The 23,261-nt window shown below is 44.7% G+C and overlaps 1 protein-coding gene across 2 annotated transcripts in view; it reads left to right on the forward strand.

Annotated features, from left to right (window-relative positions):
- Positions 1 to 10,597, forward strand: part of LNX2 (ligand of numb-protein X 2) — a 58,993-nt gene extending 48,396 nt beyond the window's left edge. The window contains exons 7-10 of one of the 2 annotated variants that reach the window (XM_032207895.1): positions 1,892 to 2,069; positions 3,721 to 3,952; positions 5,613 to 5,771; positions 8,532 to 10,597. In XM_032207895.1, coding sequence (XP_032063786.1) covers positions 1,892 to 2,069; positions 3,721 to 3,952; positions 5,613 to 5,771; positions 8,532 to 8,667 — 705 coding nt within the window. In that variant the 3' untranslated portion in view covers positions 8,668 to 10,597. Of the gene's footprint in view, positions 1 to 1,891; positions 2,070 to 3,720; positions 3,953 to 4,070; positions 4,899 to 5,612; positions 5,772 to 8,531 lie in introns of those variants that run through there. The other variant, XM_032207896.1, reaches the window with a different exon arrangement.
- Positions 10,598 to 23,261: the final 12,664 nt, after the last annotated feature.

Raw genomic sequence — 23,261 nt, forward strand, 5'->3', positions numbered from 1 at the left:
CATTTCAGTATTTTTTGGATTTGCTGACTGCTGTCATTCAAGAGCGTTCTTGTTTCTGCCCCTATGCTGGCTGCAACCAGCAAGGACAGGAGATTTGGTGCACATAAACTGGATTTGGTATCCAGTACATAAAGAGCACATTGAGGAGATGTGTCATGTCTTCCATGAGCCAACAGTGCCATTTGCAAGACTAAGTTCTGCAGGGTCAAGGTAGGAGAGGCAGAATGAGGAGACATTCATGAAGCTAGTGTCAAATTATCCATTAGACTGCAGAAATAAAGCCTGTGCATCAGGTGTTCCTGTGGTTAGAACAATATGACTTCTCAGTGTTCAGATTTTGTGAAATAATTCTCACGTTGACCATGTCAACCAAACCACCTTTCCTCCTGTCCACTCTGTTGGCATCACTGTTTAATGTCACAATTCTGCTGGGGGGATTTAAATGTGTTGAAAATGTGTATTTTTTTAAAAGTTTGGGTAATTTCATAAAGGTGCAAGGGGTAAAGGTGAGGCTCCCAAATACTGTTAGTGGCCATTAGTGCTTGCCACAACAATACTCCATATCAACAGAATCATTACAGCTCATCTGTAGCAGAGCCTGAACCCACTTTCCATCTACCAATATATCTTGCATTCATATTACAATTCCAAAGCCAATGAATTGGCTGAGCTGATTTCCCTAGCATACCAGTACCATTCACGGGCTCTTTCGAAGTAGCAAGTCTCATACAACTGAAAGTGACGACCAAGCTAGACTTGTCCTAGGTTTCATATAATTTATCTTTGCTTCCGTCTCATTAATCTACAGTTAGTAGGAAAAAAAATGTTTTTATAATTGCGTGGCACCAGCCAGTTAGTCCTAAATCCTGAAAACTCCAGGAGGAATTGTTCTTATAAGCTATGATACATATATTGTGTGATTAACATGGATATGCAGGCAGAATACTCAATCAGAAGGAACATGTGGCACTGGAAGTGGAAGAAAACAGTTTCCATTTTCTAAGAGAAAGTGGGAGAATAATGAAGTGTTTGTATTCAGAAGAATCTTCCAGGTTCTTTCTAATGTTATTTTGGATTCTTTCCAAGTATTTTGTTGATTTAAGATGTTAGTGCAGGTGTACGTGCAGTGGTTTGAATGTATCACTAAATATCCTGAAGGGGAAAGGCTTGAGCAAGTGAAATACATTTTGATTCAGGTCTAAATCCTCTAGATAGGGAAAAGCTAAATAGGGGCTAAACTTCGTGATTCATGTGTTAGAAAATGAAATGCAGTGTTTTCTTCTTGCTTCAGGTTTGGGTTATCCTTACAACCATCAGGGAGTCTGCACAAAGCGTCCATTAACAGCCTAGAGCATTGATTGGCCTTAGCTACTCCGTGCTCTGAGAGAGGCTACACACCAGCTGTGAAAGAAAACATGGCACATGAGGGCTTTAAATGGCCCCTCTGTTTGATCATGAAAACATGTGTTTTTGTTTCTTATGGAGCTTTTTTGTAGTTGTGGGCCATATTCTACTTACAAATGAGATAATGCTGATATTCACCAAGACATCAAAAGTTTTAGTTCTGCTTGGTTTCTAATCTTTTGACCATACGGTTTCATGGCACAGTCCTAAAATTTAACCTGTTCCAGTGTAAGACCTAAAAGAAACTGTAGTGAGATTTTCAAGAAGAGCCCTTATAAACTTTCTGTCTATACTCAAGCATCTGCATGAGTGGCTTTTTTATTTGATCTGATGTAGAAGGAATCAAGATGAAGCCAATTTACACTACGGACTTGGTGCTTTTAAACCTTGTCCAAGTGCCAAAGTATAGCTTTGGGGTGTATTTAGTTGTGTTCTTAGTTTTTGTTTTGTTTAAGTTTTAACAACATTATTTATTCTTGTCAAACAGGATCTCTCCCAGTGTGTTACATGCCAAGAAAAGCACATTACTGTGAAAAAAGAGCCACATGAATCTCTTGGAATGACAGTGGCAGGAGGCAGAGGCAGCAAAAGTGGCGAATTGCCCATTTTCGTGACAAGTGTACAGCCTCATGGGTGTTTGGCAAGAGACGGCAGGATTAAACGAGGTAGGGCTTGGCTTTCCTGGTGGCACGGGTGGCCTCTGATTGGTTTTTGATGAGTGCATTCACTGAAATCAGGTGGTGCCATAATGTCTTTTAACAGATGTAACAAAGCCGTGATGAGTGCTTGTCTTCATGTTTCAATAATGGAAATACAGTATTTATCATCACGCTTTTAGGAAAGGGATGTTTAGAGAGCGATAGGAGGGGAAGTGGATGAGATCAGGAAATGTCTGGCTAAATTCTTTACAGCTGACTGTAATCCCCTGAGCTGAGGGTCTGATGTGGTGCTTTGTACTGTAGTACACGCATCCTGTTTTTGTGTTTAATTTGGTGGGGTGGGCCCCATCACTGTTCGAGGAATCTCCAGTCCTCACTATAATATCTGAACAGCTCGGCTGATGGCAGGTCATAGCTCACCCAGGTGAAGTTTACCCCCAAAGCTACTTCTGTAATGATTGTGGTACTTGAATGCTCTCTTGTCCTTTCTCCAGCACAGCTTGGACTTACTGATCTTCAGGTGTGCTGCTGCATCCATCCCTGTTCCTTGGCTTTGCAGAACGATAGAGGGAACTGGGAGGTGGAGGTTAGACTCAAATGAGTTTAGACTCGATGAAGAAGACAGTCCTGAGTGATCAATATCTAAGCAGTGATGATTAAAACATTGTGCCATATGTGAAGCAAAGACTGCATATGGAATCTTTGCAATTCAGAGTTCACAGAATCTCAGATCATTTTAGGAAAGAAATTCAGGGGAAAAAAAAACACCTTCACAAATCACAAATTTAAAAAGAACAGTGTGGGAACCTCCTTATATGCTTCTGAGATGAATTACACCCACATATCAATGTGTAGTCTTTCTTTTTCTGTACTACTGTGAAAAGTACAATTGATGGAAGAATCACAATTGCTCTTTCATTATGTAATATTAAAGTAGCCACAGCAAAAGTGAAAGTGATTTAGAGTTAAGCTGCACCTCAACTTTATCTTTCCTTGGGAGACAAAAGCTTTCAAAAAAAGAGTCTCATTCCAAAGATGACTCAGTTGTTCACGTTTTTACTTTGAGATTCCTGACTTTCACCAATATGTGGACATTGTGTGAAGGAGACTACTGTTTGGACCATAAATTACATGCTTGCTTTCACCCTGAGGCATTTATAAATTATTCTGAAATAAAATAAAAATAGTGGCTTTTTTTTAGTGTCTTGGACTCTTTCCAGATTATTATCTTTCCACAGATACTTTCATTCTTCTAGTGGATTGGTTTTTGCACCAACCTTTCCAGTAGTTTTTGAATTGCTTTCTCTTCTCCCACATTACAAGCTAAAAAAAAAGCAGACCTAGAATGCTCTATGGAGCCTCACCTTTAAGATTTGGTTACATTCTGGTGCCTGAGTTGTTCTTTTCCGCATTCTTCCTTCCCGTGTAATGTTTGGGTGAACCTGAGATACTCCACTGGGAACAATTACACGTTAAAGTTTTAAACAGACAGGGTAAAGCTTAAAAACTAATGATGCTGTTCACATTCCCAAGGTGCTAGTTCAGACTGTCTCAGCTTCAGAAAAATACAGTATTAGATGAAATCCTGGTGAGAGAGGTGCCGCAGGTATGAACAATCCTGGCAGACTGATGTGTTCTTATTTGCACCTCTCAACAGGTGATGTGTTGCTCAACATCAACGGCATCGATTTGACTAACCTCAGCCACAGCGAGGCGGTGGCCATGCTCAAAGCCAGTGCTGCCTCTTCAGTAGTTGCCCTGAAAGCACTGGAAGTCCAGATTGTAGAAGAACAACCCCAGGCTAATGAAGAACAACTGAGTACCATCAGTGAAAATGAGTACGATGCCAGTTGGTCACCGTCGTGGGTCATGTGGCTGGGACTTCCAAGGTACTGAATTAATTAATACAATAATTAGTTACCAAAGCAGAGGTGTTTTTAGTTGCAGCACATCTGCCCTTATTTCTGCCTGCCCAACCATCTCGTTCTGTTCACCTTGTGCTCACAGTGAGGACCGTGAACAGGAGCAATGTTTTCTTAGGCAACTGAAAGATGAAGAGACTTGGTTTGCTCCCTCACAAACCATATTAGCTGCCCACGTGGATTCTTCTCATTGAATAAAAGTAATCTTTTCCATTGCTTAACCATATCAAAATTTCCAGTAGAGTATCTAAAACCAGAGAGATAATTAATAAAAACCCGAAGCGTTTGCCCATGTGTCTCTGTGCTAATCTACTACATAAATTTAAGAGGCCAAATATATCATGTTAGAATAGTGGATCAGACTTTCCATTCTCAGACTTTTTACGCATCTCTTACACACAAACAAGCCTGTAGTTACAAATCCTCATGTATTTTTTTTCAAAGAACCCACTACCATCTCTGCCAAACACAAAAGCTCTTGAAGATTTGCAGCTCCCTCCCTCCTCTTTCCTAATCTGCAGTCTGCTTGACATCACCGTGCTTCATTTTTACCGTTCTGTTTTTCAGTCTCTTGTGGCTTCAGTATAAACTCATTCTGGCATTGCTTGCTATCAAGAAGAGCTCCCACTGCAGTGAAGAGTGTTACTAACTTCAGCCAGAGTGGGCAGGTTAATTCCTCTCCCTCTGATGGAGTTACCAGGCAAAGGCCAGTTGTAAAGTGTAAAACAACAAAAAAGGAGCGTATTGGTGGCAGAATACATCTGAAGATAACAGAACCATGAGTTACCTAATCTTAGTAAACAGCTCTCAGCTTTGGTAAATTTTTGGCTTTCCATGGCACAGCAGTGGTTTATTGCTTACATGCTACAGAAGACCCTCTGTTGCTCCTAAAGTTACGTTATTCATTGTGCTGCTGTTCTTTAAAGAGTATTGTACTTCGGTAAAGAACGTGGCATCATTTTTACCCAGAAGTTAATCTCTAGTTTCTTTTCTTTTTTTTTTTTTTTTTTTAATTACAGTCTCTATGTCACTGGCAAGAATGAATTTTCACCTAAGAAGTAAATATATACACACCAGTACAGTTAGTGGAACATGATCGGGATTATTTACCTTCTGCCTAACAAAATGGTTAATCATTTATGTTTTCATTACTGGTGATGCATCGGTTCACAGATAAAGAAGGTGGTGCATGGACTTTCAGATCTTTTCTTTGAGTAGCAAAAGCCTAAATTGGCTGGGGGTGGAAGAAAAATGCACTGTATATTTGACTTGCAAAGTAAACATTGGATATCCATTTTTCCTCCACATTCTTGCCACTTGTGAAATCCCTATAAAGCCATATTATTGTCATTGTGCAGAGTTAACTGCGTTTAAGTCATTATTCTAGCACCGCATTATTTCTTTTTAAACACGTTTCTGTCTCAGGAGTGTGAGGTTTTTTGGTAATTGGCTCGAATATCACAGAATTACCCTGTCTGGGAACAGAACTGATTACCATGCCTCCCCTTCTCCTCCCTGCTTATTGCAGCGGTGATGGTGCGAGAGCAGGTGTTCTGCCTAGCATGGAAATGTCTGTATGAGGTATCCATGGCTTTTTCTCTTGCTGCCCTGTGCTTCCCTTCCACAGCTGCCTCCATAGCTGCCACGACGTAGTGCTGCGGCGGAGCAATTTAGGCAGCTGGGGTTTCAGCATCGTCGGTGGCTACGAGGAGAACCACACCAACCAGCCTTTCTTCATCAAAACCATTGTTCTGGGAACTCCTGCCTACTTTGATGGGAGATTAAAGTAAGTTAAAACACAAGTAATAGTAATAATCAATGCTTGTAACTAGTTAGGTGCTGGTGCAGCTCATTGCTTAGTGAAATATGCTGCAGCACCTGGTGCTTTGCCTTCCTCGGGGTGTGATGCAGGGCAGCACAGGCTGCTTAGGCAGAGGGCAGGGTGTTTGTCACAGAGGTGATGCTTGTGCTGGCACCTCTGCCATCTCCTGTCCTCTGCCCCAGCTGCGGTGCTGATGTCCCCTACCATTTCCTTCTCTCCTTTTAACTCTTTTTAGGCATAAAATATTGCGAATATCCCCATGTGCAGGCCTGGTTACTTTGTAATATATTTGTCTTCCTAGAGAAGCGTTGAAAAATTAAAGAACTTTCTTTAAAATGGGGGAAACAGCTTTAGCCTTTCATAAAGCCTTCTGAAGCCACCACTGAAAACTCTGGTACTAAAGATGGGTGCTGCTGCTTCAAGAGAAAAGTGTGAAAGTGGATGGAGGAGTCAGTACCTCTGAAGAGATCGTTAAGGAACAGTGCCTTGAGAGTTATTCGCTGGTGGAAAAGACAGGGATAAATAGGACAAGTTCCATGGAGGCCTCTGGAGAGCTGGAGGAGAGGCTGAGGGAGCTGGGCTTGCTCAGCCTGGAGCAGAGCTGTCTCTGGGGTACCTAACAGCCCCTTCCAATTCCTGCGAGGAGGTTATCGAGGACATGGAGCCTGTGCTCTTCATGGTGGTGAAGGAGAGAGAACAAGGATGGCAGGCACAACTGAGCCAAAGAGGTTGAGACTGGGTGTCAGGAGAAGCATTTTCCCCATGAGGATGGTGATGCCATGGCACAGGTCACACAGGGAGGCTGTGCAGACAGGAGGTTTGTGACACCCAACTGGGAAAGCCCTGGTCAGAGCTTAAAGGTGACCTTGCCTTGAGCAGGAGGAGGGACTAGAGACTTCCTGAGGTCCTTTCTGGCCTTAAATATTCTGTTATTCTACTTACACGTTACATTGGATGCAATCCCCAGGTCTAGTATACATCTATGTATCTTAGCCTCGTGTAGGGTTTCAGAATTAGGACTTACAATTCCTATTAAAGGAACCTATTAAAAGTTCTCTTGCTCAAAAACTGATCTTTATTTTTTTGTGCGTGAAGGTGGGAGTGAAAAATGTGCCATAGGTTTGTGAACATTACGTGGCTTGAAGTTTTATGGCATGGTTTTCACATGTAGGTTTACTTACCAAGTAACTTGAGAAAAAAATGTGCTTATGCCTAGAGCCTTGCCAGTAATTGATTTTTCAGTTCAATGACTAAATAAATAAATGAAAAAATAGTTTGGCTGAACACAAAATTAGATTTTTTGGCCAGCTATGAAACAGTTTGGATTAAATGAAAGATTTCAGTTCAACCCAAAGTAAATAATTTCAGATTGGGGAATTAATAACTAGAAGTCTTAACAGAAATGGAAATACATTCTTAAGAAGGGAAGAGTGCTTGTGGCCACACTCACCCCGTGTAAGGAATGGAAAAGATACTCGTCTGCAATATTGTGATGTAGTACCCTCTGTTCAAATCTACTCTTACTGAGACTATGGACTTGGAGCTGGGCCTCTCCCATCAACAAGGGCTATCGTGGGACCGGTCTTTCTGAAGCTGTTCCACTGTTGAAATGTTCTGAATGTTTTGTTAGGCTAGAGAGAAACCGAGAAAATAATTTCACAGACCGGTAGTTAGGACAGTTTTCTGCCTACAGTATCTGTCTGGTATGATTTTGTAGAAGGTGAAAGGACTTCAGCAGAAAGGCTGAGAGAGACCCCACTCAGTGAATTGTAGGGTTTGATGCTTTCTTGGGTGATGAGATACCTTGGTTAAAGCAGAGAAGGGCTTCCAGTTGCCTGTTTGACCAGTGTTGGTCACACTGCTTCTTCCTCTGTTCTTCCTTAGCTGGGGGCACCAGGAGAGCTCAGGAGAGCATCTTTTTTGTCATCCACTTCTGTTGCCTTCAGTAGTTGGGAGGATCAGTGTCAGGAAAAGTCCCGTTCAGTCTCCAGCATCTCATTCCACTGCACTAGGGGATCCCAAACATGCTCAGGTTGCAGAGAAGAGATGCCTGTAAGACGGAGCTTACCTAATGTAGGAAGAACGTGCTTTTATGAAATTTCTCTTGAACTTAAGTAAAAACTGAAGAGTAACCCTCCAAGGCCAGTTTTCTCAAGGCCAACATACAGCCCCCTCCTAAATTTCTATTCCCTGCTTTAAAACACAGAGATGCTACAGCTTCTCCGCTGAACCATCTGCTGTAGGAGATTTCAAGCCAAATGGTTACATTTCAGAAAATCATAAGCCATTGAAAACAAGGGTCTTGGTTGGAATGTGGTTGGTAACCATCAGTATCTTTACTTACACCTCCCACAGTAAAGACGTGCTTGGTGTAAATGTGTTATAACTCACACAAACAAACATAAATGCTCTGTTATGCACATGCTATCTCATTATCTTCTCCTGACTCCAGGAGATCTTTCCAACTCTCTCTTCTCACATTTCCCTGCAGGTCCACTTTTAATACAGAACTAATTTGGTATTAGTGTTGAAATCCATTGATTTGGGAATTTCCCAGATGAGTTTCATTAGTAAAAGAGACTTAAAAAAAAAACACACAAAGGGGTTCAATTTTGCTAAACTTCCAACCTGATGGAAACCTGCTGCCCCACGTGCTGTTTCTTGGGATGTGATGGTTATTGCAGAGCCGTTCTCATCGCTGGGTTTTCTTCTTGTGTCTTTTAGGTGTGGTGATATGATTGTTGCTGTAAATGGACTATCAACGGTTGGAATGAGCCATTCTGCACTTGTTCCAATGCTGAAGGAGCAGAGGAACAAAGTAACTTTAACCGTGATTTGCTGGCCCGGAAGCCTCATATAGATTTATGAAATCATTTCGGTTCAAGCAGCTTCATTTTCTAGATAGCTGGCACAAAAATCTCTTTCTTTTTTTTTTTTTTTTTTTTTCCCCTATTGATACAGCTGGTTATAAGCAGGGCCAAAACTGCTCTACTCACTTTCTTTGTTCTTTTTTTTTTCATGGGCCTCTCAGACTCGTTGTATGTTCTCTTCCCATCCTGAAATAGCCATTTCTGTTCGCTACACCCATCGCTGAGGCGAATGCAAATTCACACGTGCTCACACAGAAACTCCCACTGCAATAAGGCTGTCGTTGAGCTTTCCCTGTCAAGCAATAGCCTTGGACAGCCGGCAGAAGAACTTAGCGGTTCTCTGGGTTGCTCTGAGCAGACCTAAATTTCTATATAATATATAAGCCTAACAGCCATGTGCCCATTCGTCCCTGAGATGAGAATGTGTGTCGGTAAGGCAGAGGCACATCCACCTGCTGCTCTGAATCAGTTTCCAAAGGTACACCTTTCCATTTTGTACTCGCAAGAAATTATTCAGCCCCCGTATTTTTCCTCGCAGGGCATCAGTGTTCGTAGAAAAGTAGGACAAAAGCCTGATATTACTGGAATTTTTATAAAGTGCAATAATTGGACTCTTTGTTAGGAAACTTTAATATATTACAGAGTTTGTATCCTATAATGAACAGAAATGTGGAAGTAATTACTGTTGCAATGCTGGCAAGAATACACATGCCCAGGGTCGCCTTTGAGTGAATGGCTTGCAGTATTAGACTTTCCTTTACAAATGAATGTTTTGCTATGTCAGAGAATTTTGATGAACATTTTTACTGAGATCATTTTTACCGTTTATATTGTAGCTGTCAGCTCTCTTTATTCACGTGTGGAAGCGATGCTTTGACTTGTACTTTGTAAATGACAGAATTACTTGCAGAAGCAGCAAGCTATTAAGAAAACTCACGTTCTGGTTTACAGGTGGGCAGGCCAGAAGGATGGCTCTTTTTGTTCAAGTCCGACTGCAGAGAAAGCTGCAAAATTCACTCGTACTCTTGTCACCTCCTGACAAATGTGCAAATGCCTTGATATAAAATGCTGAAATAATCTGTCTTGCGTTTCAGGATTTTATTTTTCCTATAGAGAGCACCTGCTATTAAGTTGTCAGTAAGAATAATACTGTTTATCTTGGATTGTATTTAGTATTTTTAAAAACAAACGTGTAACTTCTAGACTTTGCCTTTCCATGAGATTTGCAGGCTAAACACCCATTTGTTTAAAAAAAAAAAGAGGTGTGGGGCACATCAAGGAATGTGCTGACCTGGAGCAAAACTTGTAAGTCGTCAGTGTTCCGCATATTGGAAAAAAGAGCTTCATTTGTAGACCAGGTTCACAACCTGAGCTGATTTTATGAATGACCTCTGTATTGTATTATTCATTACCAGAGAATGTATTTGAGAATCACGGCATATTTCGATTGTGAAGCATGACCTTTCTTTTCCAATTTAGCCATTATAATATTGGGGCATATTATCGCATGTCATAAATTCCAGTAGCTTTGTTTTAAAAAATAAATAAAGTTACTCTTTTACAAAAAAGAAAAAAAAAAAGAAAAAAGTAAAAACCTTGTACGAAAGAAGTGGTTTTATTCCTCTCTATGATGTACAATATTAGTTTAATTTCATAATACAAACGAATGTCCTCTACAGTATATTACTGTATTGAGAATCTTACTTTCTGAAGCAAACACCAAAACGATTTGATACTTTAGCTGATTTGAGTTTCTTCCCATTCCAAAGTGGTGATTAACTGTATACTTTGCTCCTAATGCAGATTTTTTTGGTAAAGTATCTCTTACTGTAGACTTTAGGGAAGATCTTGACATATGTACTAGATTTAACTTTTTTTTTTTTTAATTATTATTTTAAAAGTAACACTTTTCATTCAAAACCCTGCAAAAAGCTTTTTTTTTTTTTTTTCTCTTCTATGTGTATGTAACAAAAGCATGGGTTAGCTTAAACTGTGCAGTTTTGTTTCAGTGTGTTGTAGCTTTTGATCAGAATGCTTAGTGAGAATTTTTTTTTTTTCTGAATGAATTCCTTTCCTGAATCATTTTGCCCCTTTCTCTTGTAGCTGCATAGTTTGTTTTTCCGTGCCTTCTGTTTTAAATTATTTCAAGATTATTTTTTTTTTTCAAGATATTGCTATCTAATTGTATGGTATTAATGAAGGATGAATGAAAATAAAAGTTCATTCTACACATTGTAATAACTCAAAGTTTTGTCTCACTCTTTACAAAAGTTACGGGTACCTAAATGCAGATTCAGTTTAAAGTTTTGGGTTTTTTTCCATGTGATTTATCACAAATCACATCCTCATCCAACCAGGGTTACATATCAGCTGTTTAAATAGTAATTCAAGCCCTGAGAAATGTCTGTAAAGAGGAGGTAAGATCTGTGCCTTCTGGTTCTTCACCACAAGGAGCATTTCCTCCTCTCCCCTCCATGCCAGCTGGTACTGATCAGCTTGAGGATGTTTTCACGGCACTGATTTGATGCAAGGAGACAGTCTTGCTGGAAACATCACTTTTTTAGGATCCCAGAGCTGAAATGTGAGCCTGCTGGTAATCAGTTCCCATCTCCATCTCCTGCAGGCAACTGTGCTCCGTCTTAAGATGTCTGCAAAGCTGGTATGAGCCTCGAAGCAATTCCGTGATAATTTACCATAAAGCCTTACGACTCACGTTGCCCAGCTTCCTGTTCTCTACAGTAGTTAGTGGGTTAAGAATAGATGAATTCCTCTAAAACAAAAACATACTTAGGTACAAAAATACACAGGAAGCCTTGTGTAACACAACACACTGTGAGAGTTTTGATTTACAGGCAGATCCATGATCTTGTTGTTGCAGCTGAATGTGCACAGAGCTGTTTTGTGAGGTGGTGGACCTAAGCATATGCAAGCTGTATCTTCGTGGGAGGAACACCTTCCCCAAACAGCCGTATGAATCCTCAGCAAAGAATATAAAATAGTTTATTCTGCTTCACTGCATGCCAATGAACCCGCATCTGAAGACATAAGAGTTCATTTGCTGCTCTAAACTTTCTTTTTAGACTCAGTAACAACAGAGGGGAAAATTCAGTATTACAAAAGAATTTAGAACTCTTTTATTCAGAGATTCCCTGATGTATTTGGGCTGGGCGTAATGAAAGCCTACGCGTGGTTCTCAGATACATTGTGGTAGATGATATTGGAAGCAAGGCAAGTCCCACTCAGTCAGGAAACTTGACCATTTTACTTTTTTACTTTACTTGTACTTCAGGCTGTTTCAATAGCTGGTGGAAACTTGTTGACCATCTGAAGTGTGAGACCCTGATGAGATGAAATAACAAATACACCAGGCAGGGCAGCAACGATGGCAGATGTAGAGGTAAGCCCACATGGTGATCACATTGCACTGTCTGACAGCACACAGCCCAGCAAGATGTTGTAGCACGAGGGCAGGTCAGTGAACATCCTCACCCCAGTTGTCTCAGACAACTTTTAGGCAAGGTTTCCTACTCAAAAAGTGGATCTCCTCCAACACATAGATGATGGAAGCAGAGGGAGGGACAGAAAATGATTTGCAGTGACCTTGTCTTCCCAACACGTTGCCTAAAGGATGGGGAAAGCTTTAGACTTCATGCTTCCATGACAATTCCTACAATGTTATATGGGTAGGACAGCTAAATGGTGATGCCGTCCTTCTATCTGTTGCCTTATCATGTGAGTGGATCACCTGCATGTTAGCACTGCAGTACGGATGCAAGTGACTTGGGAAACTTCATCAACTCAGAAATCAAAGAGGTGAGTGCAGCCGAAGGCGCACAGCCTGCTCGGCATCAGCCCTGGGATTTGCAGTGCGTGGTTGAGGAGAAAGAATGCGTTTGGGTTTGGGGGCTGTTTTTATTGTTAAGCTCTGCTGGTAAAGGCTGGCTGGCGGAGTCTGTGGGTTGCGAGTACAGCCAAGCAGAAACAGCACACTGCTCAGCGGGGAAACCAAATCTGATTTTGCCAAAGGAGGAATGAGAACCAGCCACTCCCATCACAGGCAGGAGGAGGAATTGGGCACAGGATGGGAGGGGAGAGCCCCCAGTTGGGGACTATCGATCACAAGGGCACATGCTGCATCTTTGGGCTGCCCCAATTCACCTTTCTTCCTATGCAGCAGCTCTGAACTATTTCTTTGTACACACACACACACATACATATATTTCTTTATAGCTTTCATCTGCACATCTCATCACATTTCATCTTCCAGCCAGCAGCTGTGGTCTCATTGATAGCTCAGCCCTGGATGCTTTTCGGAGAGGCAGTCTGCAAAACAGCCCATGCTGCCTTCTGAGCTGCAGCTGCAAGGTTTTATGTGACCAAAGCAGAAGCATAAGTGTTTGCTCACCCTCTGTAACCCTGAGCTGGGGTTGCCCAATGCTGTGGGTCCATTCAGTGTCATGCACAGAACCTCTGCTGTGTAGGGGTGCATCTGGCAGCTCTGCTTTGCCCCCAAATCTTAGCGTGTGGTGGTACAAAAGCACCAGCAGGTAAATTTGGACTTACACAGTTTTTTTGTCATGCTGGTGTTGAACATGATTGGAGGAACAGCTCAAGCAGAGGAGATGAGTTCAGTAACATCAAGCTCTTTCTTCATGCTTTTGCCTATATATGTGGACTGATCACATTCTCTGCAGTGCATTTTGTGTCCTGTGCCTTCAGATTTGTAATAAATTGTGGCATATGAGCACTAAATGGCGGTGGAAATTAGAGCTGGATGTGTTTTGTTGCATTAACTAGTTTACCACTGGGCTGGACTAGGTACTTCACGTACAGGAGATGGTATCATAAGCAGAGGGAGAATTTAATTACAATGATGAATTTAATGCTGTGATGGGTTTTAGATGCAGCGGTGCCATCCACTACTTGCAGTTACTCCATTGCTTAGCAACCCCGGCGCCAGGCAGCGAGCCCCAAAACGCCGTTCCTCGTCCCTTAAAGCATGAAGACATCGAAACCTAAACATCCTCCCAGGGGATGCAGGCGGTGGTTCAACATCAGACTGATACCATGAGCTCCTCCTCAGCCAGCAGCTCCACTAACACCAAGCAGACCCAGGTTTGCAGTTTGGGGCAATGTCTGCACATGAAATAATGAAGTACACACCTAGGGAACCTCTTTGGGTTTTCTTCTGATCTGGGGCAAGCGCAACTGCTGGTGGCCTGGCTGCCAGGTTTGGGTATAAAGCGATTGCGGAAAGCTACTGAAGAGAAGCATTTTAATCAGATTAGAATAGATAAAGAGCATAACCCCTCGGTTATACAATTGAGCTTTATAATCATATTAAACTTTAATACTGGCATTAGTGCCATATTGGAACAACAATCGCAAAAAGCTGCAAGCATAAAATATTACAGATCCTTAAACATATTACAAAATGTCATCCACTGAAGTTAAAAATGTTATCATGTTTGGGGAAATGTGCCAGCTCAAAAAAAAAAAAAAAGAAGCCCTGGAGCCCGAAGCCCTCTGTCCATGTGCAGATTAAATGCAGCACAGCAGAGGCAAGGCTTGACCTTTTCGTTTCTTACTTTTTTTTTTTTTTTTAATTAAATTGCTTCCCAAACAGCTACTTCTGCTGCCCCTATCCCCCACCTCAGTCCTCATCCACTGAGGATGGGCCAGGAGCCCCCATGGCCCTGCAGCCATCACCCCACTCCTGGGGAGCAGCCTGGGCCCCTTCCAGCCACCTGGCTGTGTGGATTTTCCTTCCCTGTGCCCCTGCAGTGATGTTTTATTCAGCCGAGTCCTCAGCACCTCACAGAGGCCTTCTCATCCTTCAATTCCCACAGCAGCTCCCAGCCCCCTAAGGCTTCTTCCAGGACCAGGCTTGCCCTTCAGCATTAGGCTCGCCCTTCCAGCAGGCCATGTGGGCCTGGTACCCTGCACATCCCAATAGCTGATGCTTTCCACCCCAGCCTAAGTCACCGCAGGCTTTCTGAAGTAGCAGGGGGACCACACTGTCCCCTCAGTGGAGGATGGTGGGCCCCTGGAGGCCCCTGGTGCCCCCCTGCCCAAGCAGGGACACCCAGAGCAGGCTGCCCAGGCCCACGTCCAGGCGGCTTTTGGAGCTCCCCAAGGAGGAGACCCCACAGCCTCTCTGGGCAGCCTGTGCCAGGGCTCCGTCACCCGCCCAGCACAGCAGTGCTGCCTGGTGCTCAGAGGGAGCCTCCTGGGTGCCCGGCTGTGCCCATGGCCTCCTGTCCTGGCACTGGGCACCACTGAGCAGAGCCTGGCTCCGGCCTCTCTGCACCCTCCCTTCAGGGATTTAGGGACATGGATGAGATCCCCCTGAGCCTCCTCTTCTCCAGGCTGAGCAGCCCCAGGTCTCTCAACCTCTGCTGGATGCCCACAGGCACAAGCACACACACACAGGGAACAAACCAACACAAGGAATAATGCCACAAAGCCATGGCAGTGGGCTGGGGGAGGGGGAGCGAATCCAGCCCCAAGGGATGGGAAGGGAGCAGTGCCCCTTGCATGGGTGTCACCGTCCCCTACTGCCCACCCCACAGCACCAGGAGGGTGCCATCAGGTAGAGACCCCCGAAGTTTGGCTCTTTGTGTTCCTTCCCGGTCGACACCCTGGTAATTACACACCTTATGGAGATATGCGGTGTAATCATACCCTTCTAAAAATGCCTTGGATTAAAAGCTTTTCCTGGGTCTTTAGGTGATGGGCCCGCAATTACAGAAAATGAATTGCATTTTAGCTTTCCCCTGAAATTAATAACAGTGGTTCTCCAGTTGACTCCGTGAGTAGTTAATGGAACAAACTGGACGCTTCGCTGCGAGATGGGTTTTAAAGCTATTTGAGAGAGATTCTGCGTTTCAAATAGGAAAATAATTCACACGATGCAAAACCATTTTGTCCACATCTCTGCAGAATAATGGCTGTGTGCAGCTCTGGGATGTGACTTTATGGTGGGGGATTTTGGCATGCGCCCCCATCCCTCGCTGCCTTTGGGGGAGTGACCCGCCTGCTCTGCCCTGGATGAACTTCGGGAAGAGAAAAACAAGGCAGGGAGTTAATGATGCAGAAAAGAGCTACAGCCTGTCCTGAGCTGCCCAAATGGCTTCTACCATCAAACTCAAAAAAATGTATTTGTGGGAGTTCATGCCAGGGCACGATAGCAAATATTCCCGGACTTGTTGAGTTCCGGCCACCCAATTTCGCACTCAGCTCAGCCAAACCATGACCATCAGCAAATTTTGCAGTGCTGCCAGTGGGCTGCAACTGATCCCGAAGGATCTGAGGAAAGAGAAGCTGTTGGCTGCCTTACATGCCTGTTCCCCTGCCCCATGGTACAACCACAGCATCAGGAAGGGCTGCGTTTTCCAGGCACATATCTCAGCTGCCTGAAGCAACCCGAGCTGCAATTGAAATCAACTCAAGTTTGCAGGGAGATTTTTTGTCTGTCTAAAGGCTTCTGCCAGAAATCTAGTGACGCATCAAGCATCGAAAAATATTTTTCACCCCCTGAAGTTTCTCCCTACACACGCAAAGGAAAATCTTCCCCTAGAAAATGGCCATATTCATGATGCTGTCCCTCCACAGCATCCTCAGGCAGCTGCCCTGGGGTTTCTTGGCACTGATTTCCAACAGTGTGCTCCAAAAGCCCCAACCTGGGGGCCTTGGCCTCTTCCAACACCAGTGCTCACACCAGTTCTGGTTTGGGTATCACCCCCGCTTCCCAGCCTGCAGGGGAGACTGGATGCAGTCAGGAAGGAGGGCGTGCAGTCACTCAAAACCATGGGACAGGAAAATTGTAGGTGGTTTTCTAGTATATTTCACAGGTAATGAATATATTTGACAATCTAGATATCATCTGTTATCCATAAATTAAAATCACCCACATAATTTACTATAATTACCTGTACATTATAGGTAACAAATTGCAGATAATAGCCCACAAGGTTGCAGCCTGTTGGGTGTCCCAGCCTGGGGAAGGTTGAATTTCATGTGCTCGCTCCCACTGACAGGAGCTCCTCAAGGCATAGCTCTGCTGCCTCGCAGAGCTGTAAAGCACTCAGGTGGGTAGAAAAACTATTTTTTTTCTTTGCTTCCTTCTCTCCTAATTCTCCTTCCCCTCATTTTTACCTAATCTAAGTGGAAGCTCTCTTGCACTGCATGCCTTGACTATGTCAAGGTCTTTGCGGGTGTTATTTTCTCGTGGGCTCTGTGACTGCACCATGCAGGGGTTATTGACAAGGGTTGTCCATGACAGCTTGTCTATGCCTCACGTTGTGCTCTGTTAGCACAAGAGGCCACAGCTCTTCAGCTATTGCTGCTTATCATGGCTGGGGAATTCAAGTTTCCTCTTCTTTGAAATAAGATTAAAACAAAAGCTCGCTCCCTGACAGACTCCAGTAAAGCCAACCAAATTGGGTATGATGCGAGGCTGGTGACTTGTTCTTTGGTTGTTGTTTAATAAATGAAAAGCCAGATGGACATCATCAATGTTTTAGGGTGAATATTTCATCAGCTCCACCCTTCATGCACTGGGTCGCTCCGCCATGGTCTCTCATTCATGGTGGAGAGTAAGGAGAGCTCACCTGGGCTTGCAAAGGGGGTTTCACTTCTTGAACCGAACGTGACACTTTCGTGAAAACCATTGACTTTCTCATGAGGCAGGAAGGCTGAGCACAAACACACATCGTTGTAGTGCAGCCTTCCCCTTTGGTGTGATTTAATTTTCAACGTCACACAGATCAAATTTAACCAGGAGGTAAAGAGTAAACCTGGCATGTTGTGACAGAGACTTCCAAACAACAGAAAAAAAAGCCCCATTTCCAGCCTCATCTAGGTGTACTTGACTGTCATCTGGTGAGTCTTTGGAAGCTCTGAATATCAGGTATCTTAGGTATAAATGCTCAGGCAAATCAATATATTTTTCAGTGCAGGAGCAATGACAAACAAAAGGAGTTTTCTGAAAATTCAGAGTGCACAGCTACAGCCCCAGAATTTAAAAATAGGACTAGCACATCTTAAAAAATAAAAGTTAAAAAATTAAACTCATTTATATGAAACAGGAACAGCAAATATAGACATTTGGGAAAAACAGAACTAAGCTTCAGCCTAAATACTGAAAGAAACACAAGTTTTGGAAGTCGGGAAAGGCTTCATAATGTGTAATTATGTTGTACTTTCATACCTCGAAGTAGAAATATAGCTGTGACTCTGCAATTTTTGAGCTGTCCATGAGCTTCTCCATGAAGGAGAATTTCACCTGTAGAAATTCACCCATAACGTGCCAGGTGTGGGCATCTTTCCCTCTGCCAGCCCTGATTGTAGGCACTGATGCCCTGCCCAGGGAGACATCCATCACGTTGATCCCTAATGTTTGCACCAGGGAGCTCAGGCTCTCCTTCCAGTTAATGGAGAGAAATTGACACTTTTAGGTGCTGTTCATCTCATCCTAATGCAGTCGTCGAAAATAAATCAGATGACTCACACTGTAGACGTAGCTATTTCTTTCCCCTGTCTTGAAAAGGATCCCGGGATGATGAGCTGAGGCATGGGCTTGGGGACAGTGGTCTTCAGCCCATGTGTGCCCAGAAGAAGTTGCTCCAGACTGATGAGATATCTCCCCAGAGATATCTCAGTGAGATATGGCACCGAGGGGACAACTCGTCCCCTTTCCATCCCTCTGTGTCCCTGCACCTGGGCAGAAGAGGGGCAAGGATGCGGGTGTTGGGTAGATAGAAAAATTAAAGAAAAGGAAAATCAACCAAAATACTTCCTCGCCGGTGGGAAGCTCTCCTGTTTGCTCAGATCACTACCGTATCAGCAAACCCGCGTGAAAGTACCGTTAATTTTAATACACTCCCAAGACTAATTAGGTTCAAATTGGGCAGAAAATATTGTGCGAACAAACAGCCCTGCACACAGCCCGCTGTGAAGTTTAAACAGGAGTGGCAGAAAAAGGGAAAAATAGTTTTTATTAATGCATTTACACCTTCTTAGAATCTCCCTGAATTGTGTTTTACCTTTGCTATAAAAATGAAAACATTTAAATTTCTTTAAAATTACATTTGACTTAATTACAGCCAATCCCTAATACCAGCAAACAACCCATTTTGCCTACTTTCCAGCACAAATAGCCACCAGCCTCATCATTTCATAAAGAGTTGTTTTTCTACATGATGTTCTCTATGTGCAGAATGTTAATAGCTACTATAGCTGAATATGAATAGGCTTTGTAGCTCCACTTGAAATATAGAAAAATGGCCCAGACATTAAAAAAGATAAAAGGGAAAAGGGCAGTAATGAATTTAGAGGAAAATGAACATTAATGGTACTAGCATTACCTCATGTTCCACATAACAAATTATTGGAAATCTGTCAAGCACACCAAATTATCTACTCATCTGCTGTTGTGGGGCCCTTTGGAGCCATCCAAAACCAGCAAAAGCAAGACAATTTAAGCTAATTTTACTATTTATAACAATAGAACAGACCATTAAGATAAATTAATGTCATTATCAAGTTTCTATGAAAATGACAAATACCGCTATTTCAAGCAGCTTTAGAAGCTGTTGACTATAATGAAATCTGCTGTACAGGTACTAAAAAGAAACACTCCAAGTAATTATTTTCTAGTAGCTTGTTTGTTTCCTTCACATTCATTTACTTTCACCACAATTAGTTCTGTACACAATATATGGTAACTAAACAGTCAACACTACGCAGCATTAGGACTAATTGGGCAATTAGGATGCAGTTTTCAGCCTTTTAGGTCCTAAAGAGAGCCAGGAGTAAACATTTTAGAGGCAACAATAGCAGCGCTGCCTCGATTTGTGTTGTTGGAGTTTAAAGGAATACAAAGCAAGGTGATAAATAAAGCCAAGGAGAAGGCTCTGCTCGGAGCTGCAGGGAAGGAGGGGTATATTGGGTTATTAAATGATCCCACAGAGGGGTAAGGCCATGGGGACCCACGGGTGAGGGCTGAGGAGGGGTCCTGGGGGTGGATGGTGGGTGTCCCATCTGGGGGAGCTGGGCAAACATCTGCCCCAGGAGGGCTGATCCACGTCCCGTCCAAACTTTCTCCTTGCTGTGAGAGTAATGGCAGACACCACGTAGGCAGACGGGGGAATTTGGAGAGGTCTCGGCCCAGTTTTTCCCTTGGCTGGCTTCCACGGAGGGCAAGAAGAGGAAGGGATGCTCGCCGCCCTGCCTGGCTCCCTCTCGCCTTCCCGCGATGGCACCGAGCGCTTCCCTGGCTGCCAAGCTTTCATCTGCCCTGGCACTCGGTGCCAGCCTCGTAATGGAACAATTTTCATGCTCACACATCATTCCCACACCGCCTCCAACCCCTGCATGGCCAGGACGTGCTGGTGCTGCACAGGGGTGTCAGGAAAACCAGGCTTTGCATGGGACAACTCGGGGTGAACTCCCTGGGGATGGGGACAAGACCCACCAGCAGCAGCCACAGTGCCCCACATTCCCGTGGGGTCCCAGCTCTGGGGCGCATGGTGGCCTCTGGAGCAGGGACACAACCCAGGGAAGGTGGCAAACAGAAGCATCCTGCATCCTTCCTCTCCTCTCTTCCTCCTCCTCCTCCTCCTCCTCCTGGCCGGCCTCCGTCCTGGACCCGCGATGCCACCGCAGCACGGTGGTATCGCAGCCCGGGTGCTGATCAGTTCCGTGCTAATGATAATGAAAGGCAATTAGTCTCTAAAAGCATTATCACAACATTCATTGCATTTATGACGTTTTATTAGGACTATCAGTCAGAGATTTTATGAAGCCGGGGTTTGCTTTTTCCTTAATTAGACATTCATGAGCGAATATCAAATCTGACAATCCATTTAGTAATTTATTACAGAATAAAGAGACTCCAGCTGAAATTCAGCTCTGGCTTACACCTCTGTTTTTTCGCACCGAGTTTAATAGGAGCCACATCTGTTTGCATTGGAGGGAGTTGGGCTCGGTGTCCTTATGATGGACTGAGCGTGTTCATCGGTCTGGGAAGCTGGCACATCAGTGACACGAATCCTACACCCAGTTCTGGCCTCCGCAGTTTGACAAAGCATTAAATAATGTTAAAAATATAGAAAAACGGGAAAGCATTTCAGTACCGAGAGCTGACCTTGCTACTGTTTGTAAGGATTTGTTCAGAGAGGAGACGGGTGGCACAAAGCAGAGGAGAAAGTCACAGCCAGAGCTAAGGAGCGAGGCTGCAGCCACCCAGATTGGGCTTGGCGACGGAGCGCAGACCTTCCCCAGCCAGGGAACCTAACCCCGAGCCCCCAGCGCCAAAGGAAACAGAGCTCTCCAGCCCAAGGGCGGATGCCTCTGTTCCCACACAAGCGGTTGGGCTCCAGACAGAGGTAAGCAAATGAAATGTAATAGCCTGCGATAGACAGGCAGTCTGCCCGGGCGGCTCGAGCTTCCCATCTGCCTTAAATCCCCTGAGTTTATTACAGGGACCTGCAGGCTGACGAGGGAGGTCGGTGGGGAGCCAACCTCAGCACACACCTAGGGTGTGCATAAAAAAAAAAGCCACAATGGGGAAAATGCTTAAATAACAAGTTTGAATAATTTTTTTCCAGCCATTTTTAGTGCAGCCTGCTTTGTAAATAAAAGGCTATGCTGCAAATTTTTGGAGAAAGCAGGACTGCTGGCGAGGTACTCTGAGAGCCTTACCCTGGGAGCCGGTGACATCCTCAGACATGACCCTTTTCGTGCCATAAGAGAGGAAAACCCAGAGGTGCCCACACTCATCTTTGTCCCCGGTGAAGGCAGTGCCAGGTCAGCTCCAGCTCTGGGAATGACGGGGGAGCTTGCTGCAGATCAGCAGCTCCAGCCACAAAGTGCCAGCCGCTCCTCAGGCGGCCAGACCCACGTCTAGCACCGCATCTGCTCTGCCGCAGGCCTTTCTGCTGCTTCTTTCCCTCTTCCACCGATGCTCCTTAGTATTTGTTTCATGCAATATTCATAAAAAAACTTAACACTTTGGTTTTGCAAGGAGAAACCCAAGCAGGGAAAGGGACATGCATTTAGAGGCTTTGCCCGCCTCTTGCCAAAACTGCTTTTATCTGTGTGTGTGTGTGTTAAGGGAAGAGGCAGACGGGCAGATGGTGGAAGAGCCACAGGCACACTGGTGAGGGCACAAATAAAGACAGGACAGAGATTTTTTTTCCCATTTCTTCACCCTTTAGCAGGAAATGTGGGGCAGCAGCATCACCACGGCGGGCTCTTCCCTCCCGCCCCTACCACCAAAGCCCCTTGGCAGGGCACTGGGGGGGTGATGAAGAAATCCCCACCTTCTCCCCCAAGTTTTCTCCTTTTCCCCCTGCTGGCAGAGAGAGCTTTCAGCCCCGATGTGAGCACGTTAAGATCTGGGCAATGAGATCTCAAGGCGCCTGAAAGAAGCTGCTCCAAGGTGCGGGCTCCCACGGTGGCTTGGGAAGCAGCAGAGCAAAACCCAAAGCAATCCACCTGCAGCCTGCTGAAAATGGAAGTTTGTGAGCGTAGAGATAAGCATATTGGTGTGCTGGCAAACCAAGTCACACCGAACTCATCACATTACATATTTATTGGCAAAAAAAAATCCATCTCCATTTTAAGAAATGGGGATTTTTAAGGATTTTTCCACTAATGTGGTACACGACGGAGGATGCTGGTGCGGAGCTGGATGCTACCAGCTGCTTACTGTGTCCTTCTCCAGGCTGGATGCAGAGACCCAGCCTCTTCCCCAGCGAAATTATTTGGTCCCAGAGACTCTCAGGGCAGTGCTGGGTGAGATGGGGGTTGCATGAGGACAATCACCTTACCAAGGCCTCGGAGGTGGTCACGGGGCACCAGCCCAGCACAATTTACCTGCCACGTGCATGCCCTGAGCTCACGGGGAGGGCAGGAGCACTGACTTATTTTGGCCCAGAGCTAGGAGAGGAAAGCTACAAGCACACACAGACACAGGGATTGCTCCTGCACCATGTGTTTCAAATATATCCGTACTGCACACCTTTCTACACTGCCAGGGACAAGGCTGTCAGCTGTATTTCCTCCCAAACCTATCTCCAGCATTGCTCCTGCTGCACTCCACCCTCAGTCATTTGTGCAACATATGGAGAGCAGGACCACCGTGCTTACCTGGGGGGAAAAATATCCCACCTCTCTGCAAAGCCGTCTCTCAGCTCCGCCAGCTCTCTGGCCCCGCGCCGCCACGAAGCCGCTCGTGCCAGCACAGGTGGCAGCGTGGTGGGTGGGAACAGAGGGCAGGAGAGCAGTGGCTGATGGAGAACTGCCTCCAAACAAGGCTGTGGTTTGTGGAGAGCAGCAAAGCAGCAATGCCTCTCCTCCCCCTCACCCCTGCAGAGCGTTGCTTCGTGTGCCCGGTCCCGTGCCGCGTCTTGGCTCTGGGGCGGCCACCCCAGAGTCATATCGTGACTCGGGTCAGGGTGCTTGCTCTCACCTCCCAAACACCTGCAGAATATTTATTTTTGAACCAGATGAGATTGTCACGGATGATCTGCAGCTCAGAGGCGGCTCCTGCACAGCTGGAGGGGTGGCGTGATGCAGC

This window comes from Aythya fuligula, chromosome 1, assembly GCF_009819795.1.
Source record: "Aythya fuligula isolate bAytFul2 chromosome 1, bAytFul2.pri, whole genome shotgun sequence".
NCBI lineage: Eukaryota > Metazoa > Chordata > Aves > Anseriformes > Anatidae > Aythya > Aythya fuligula.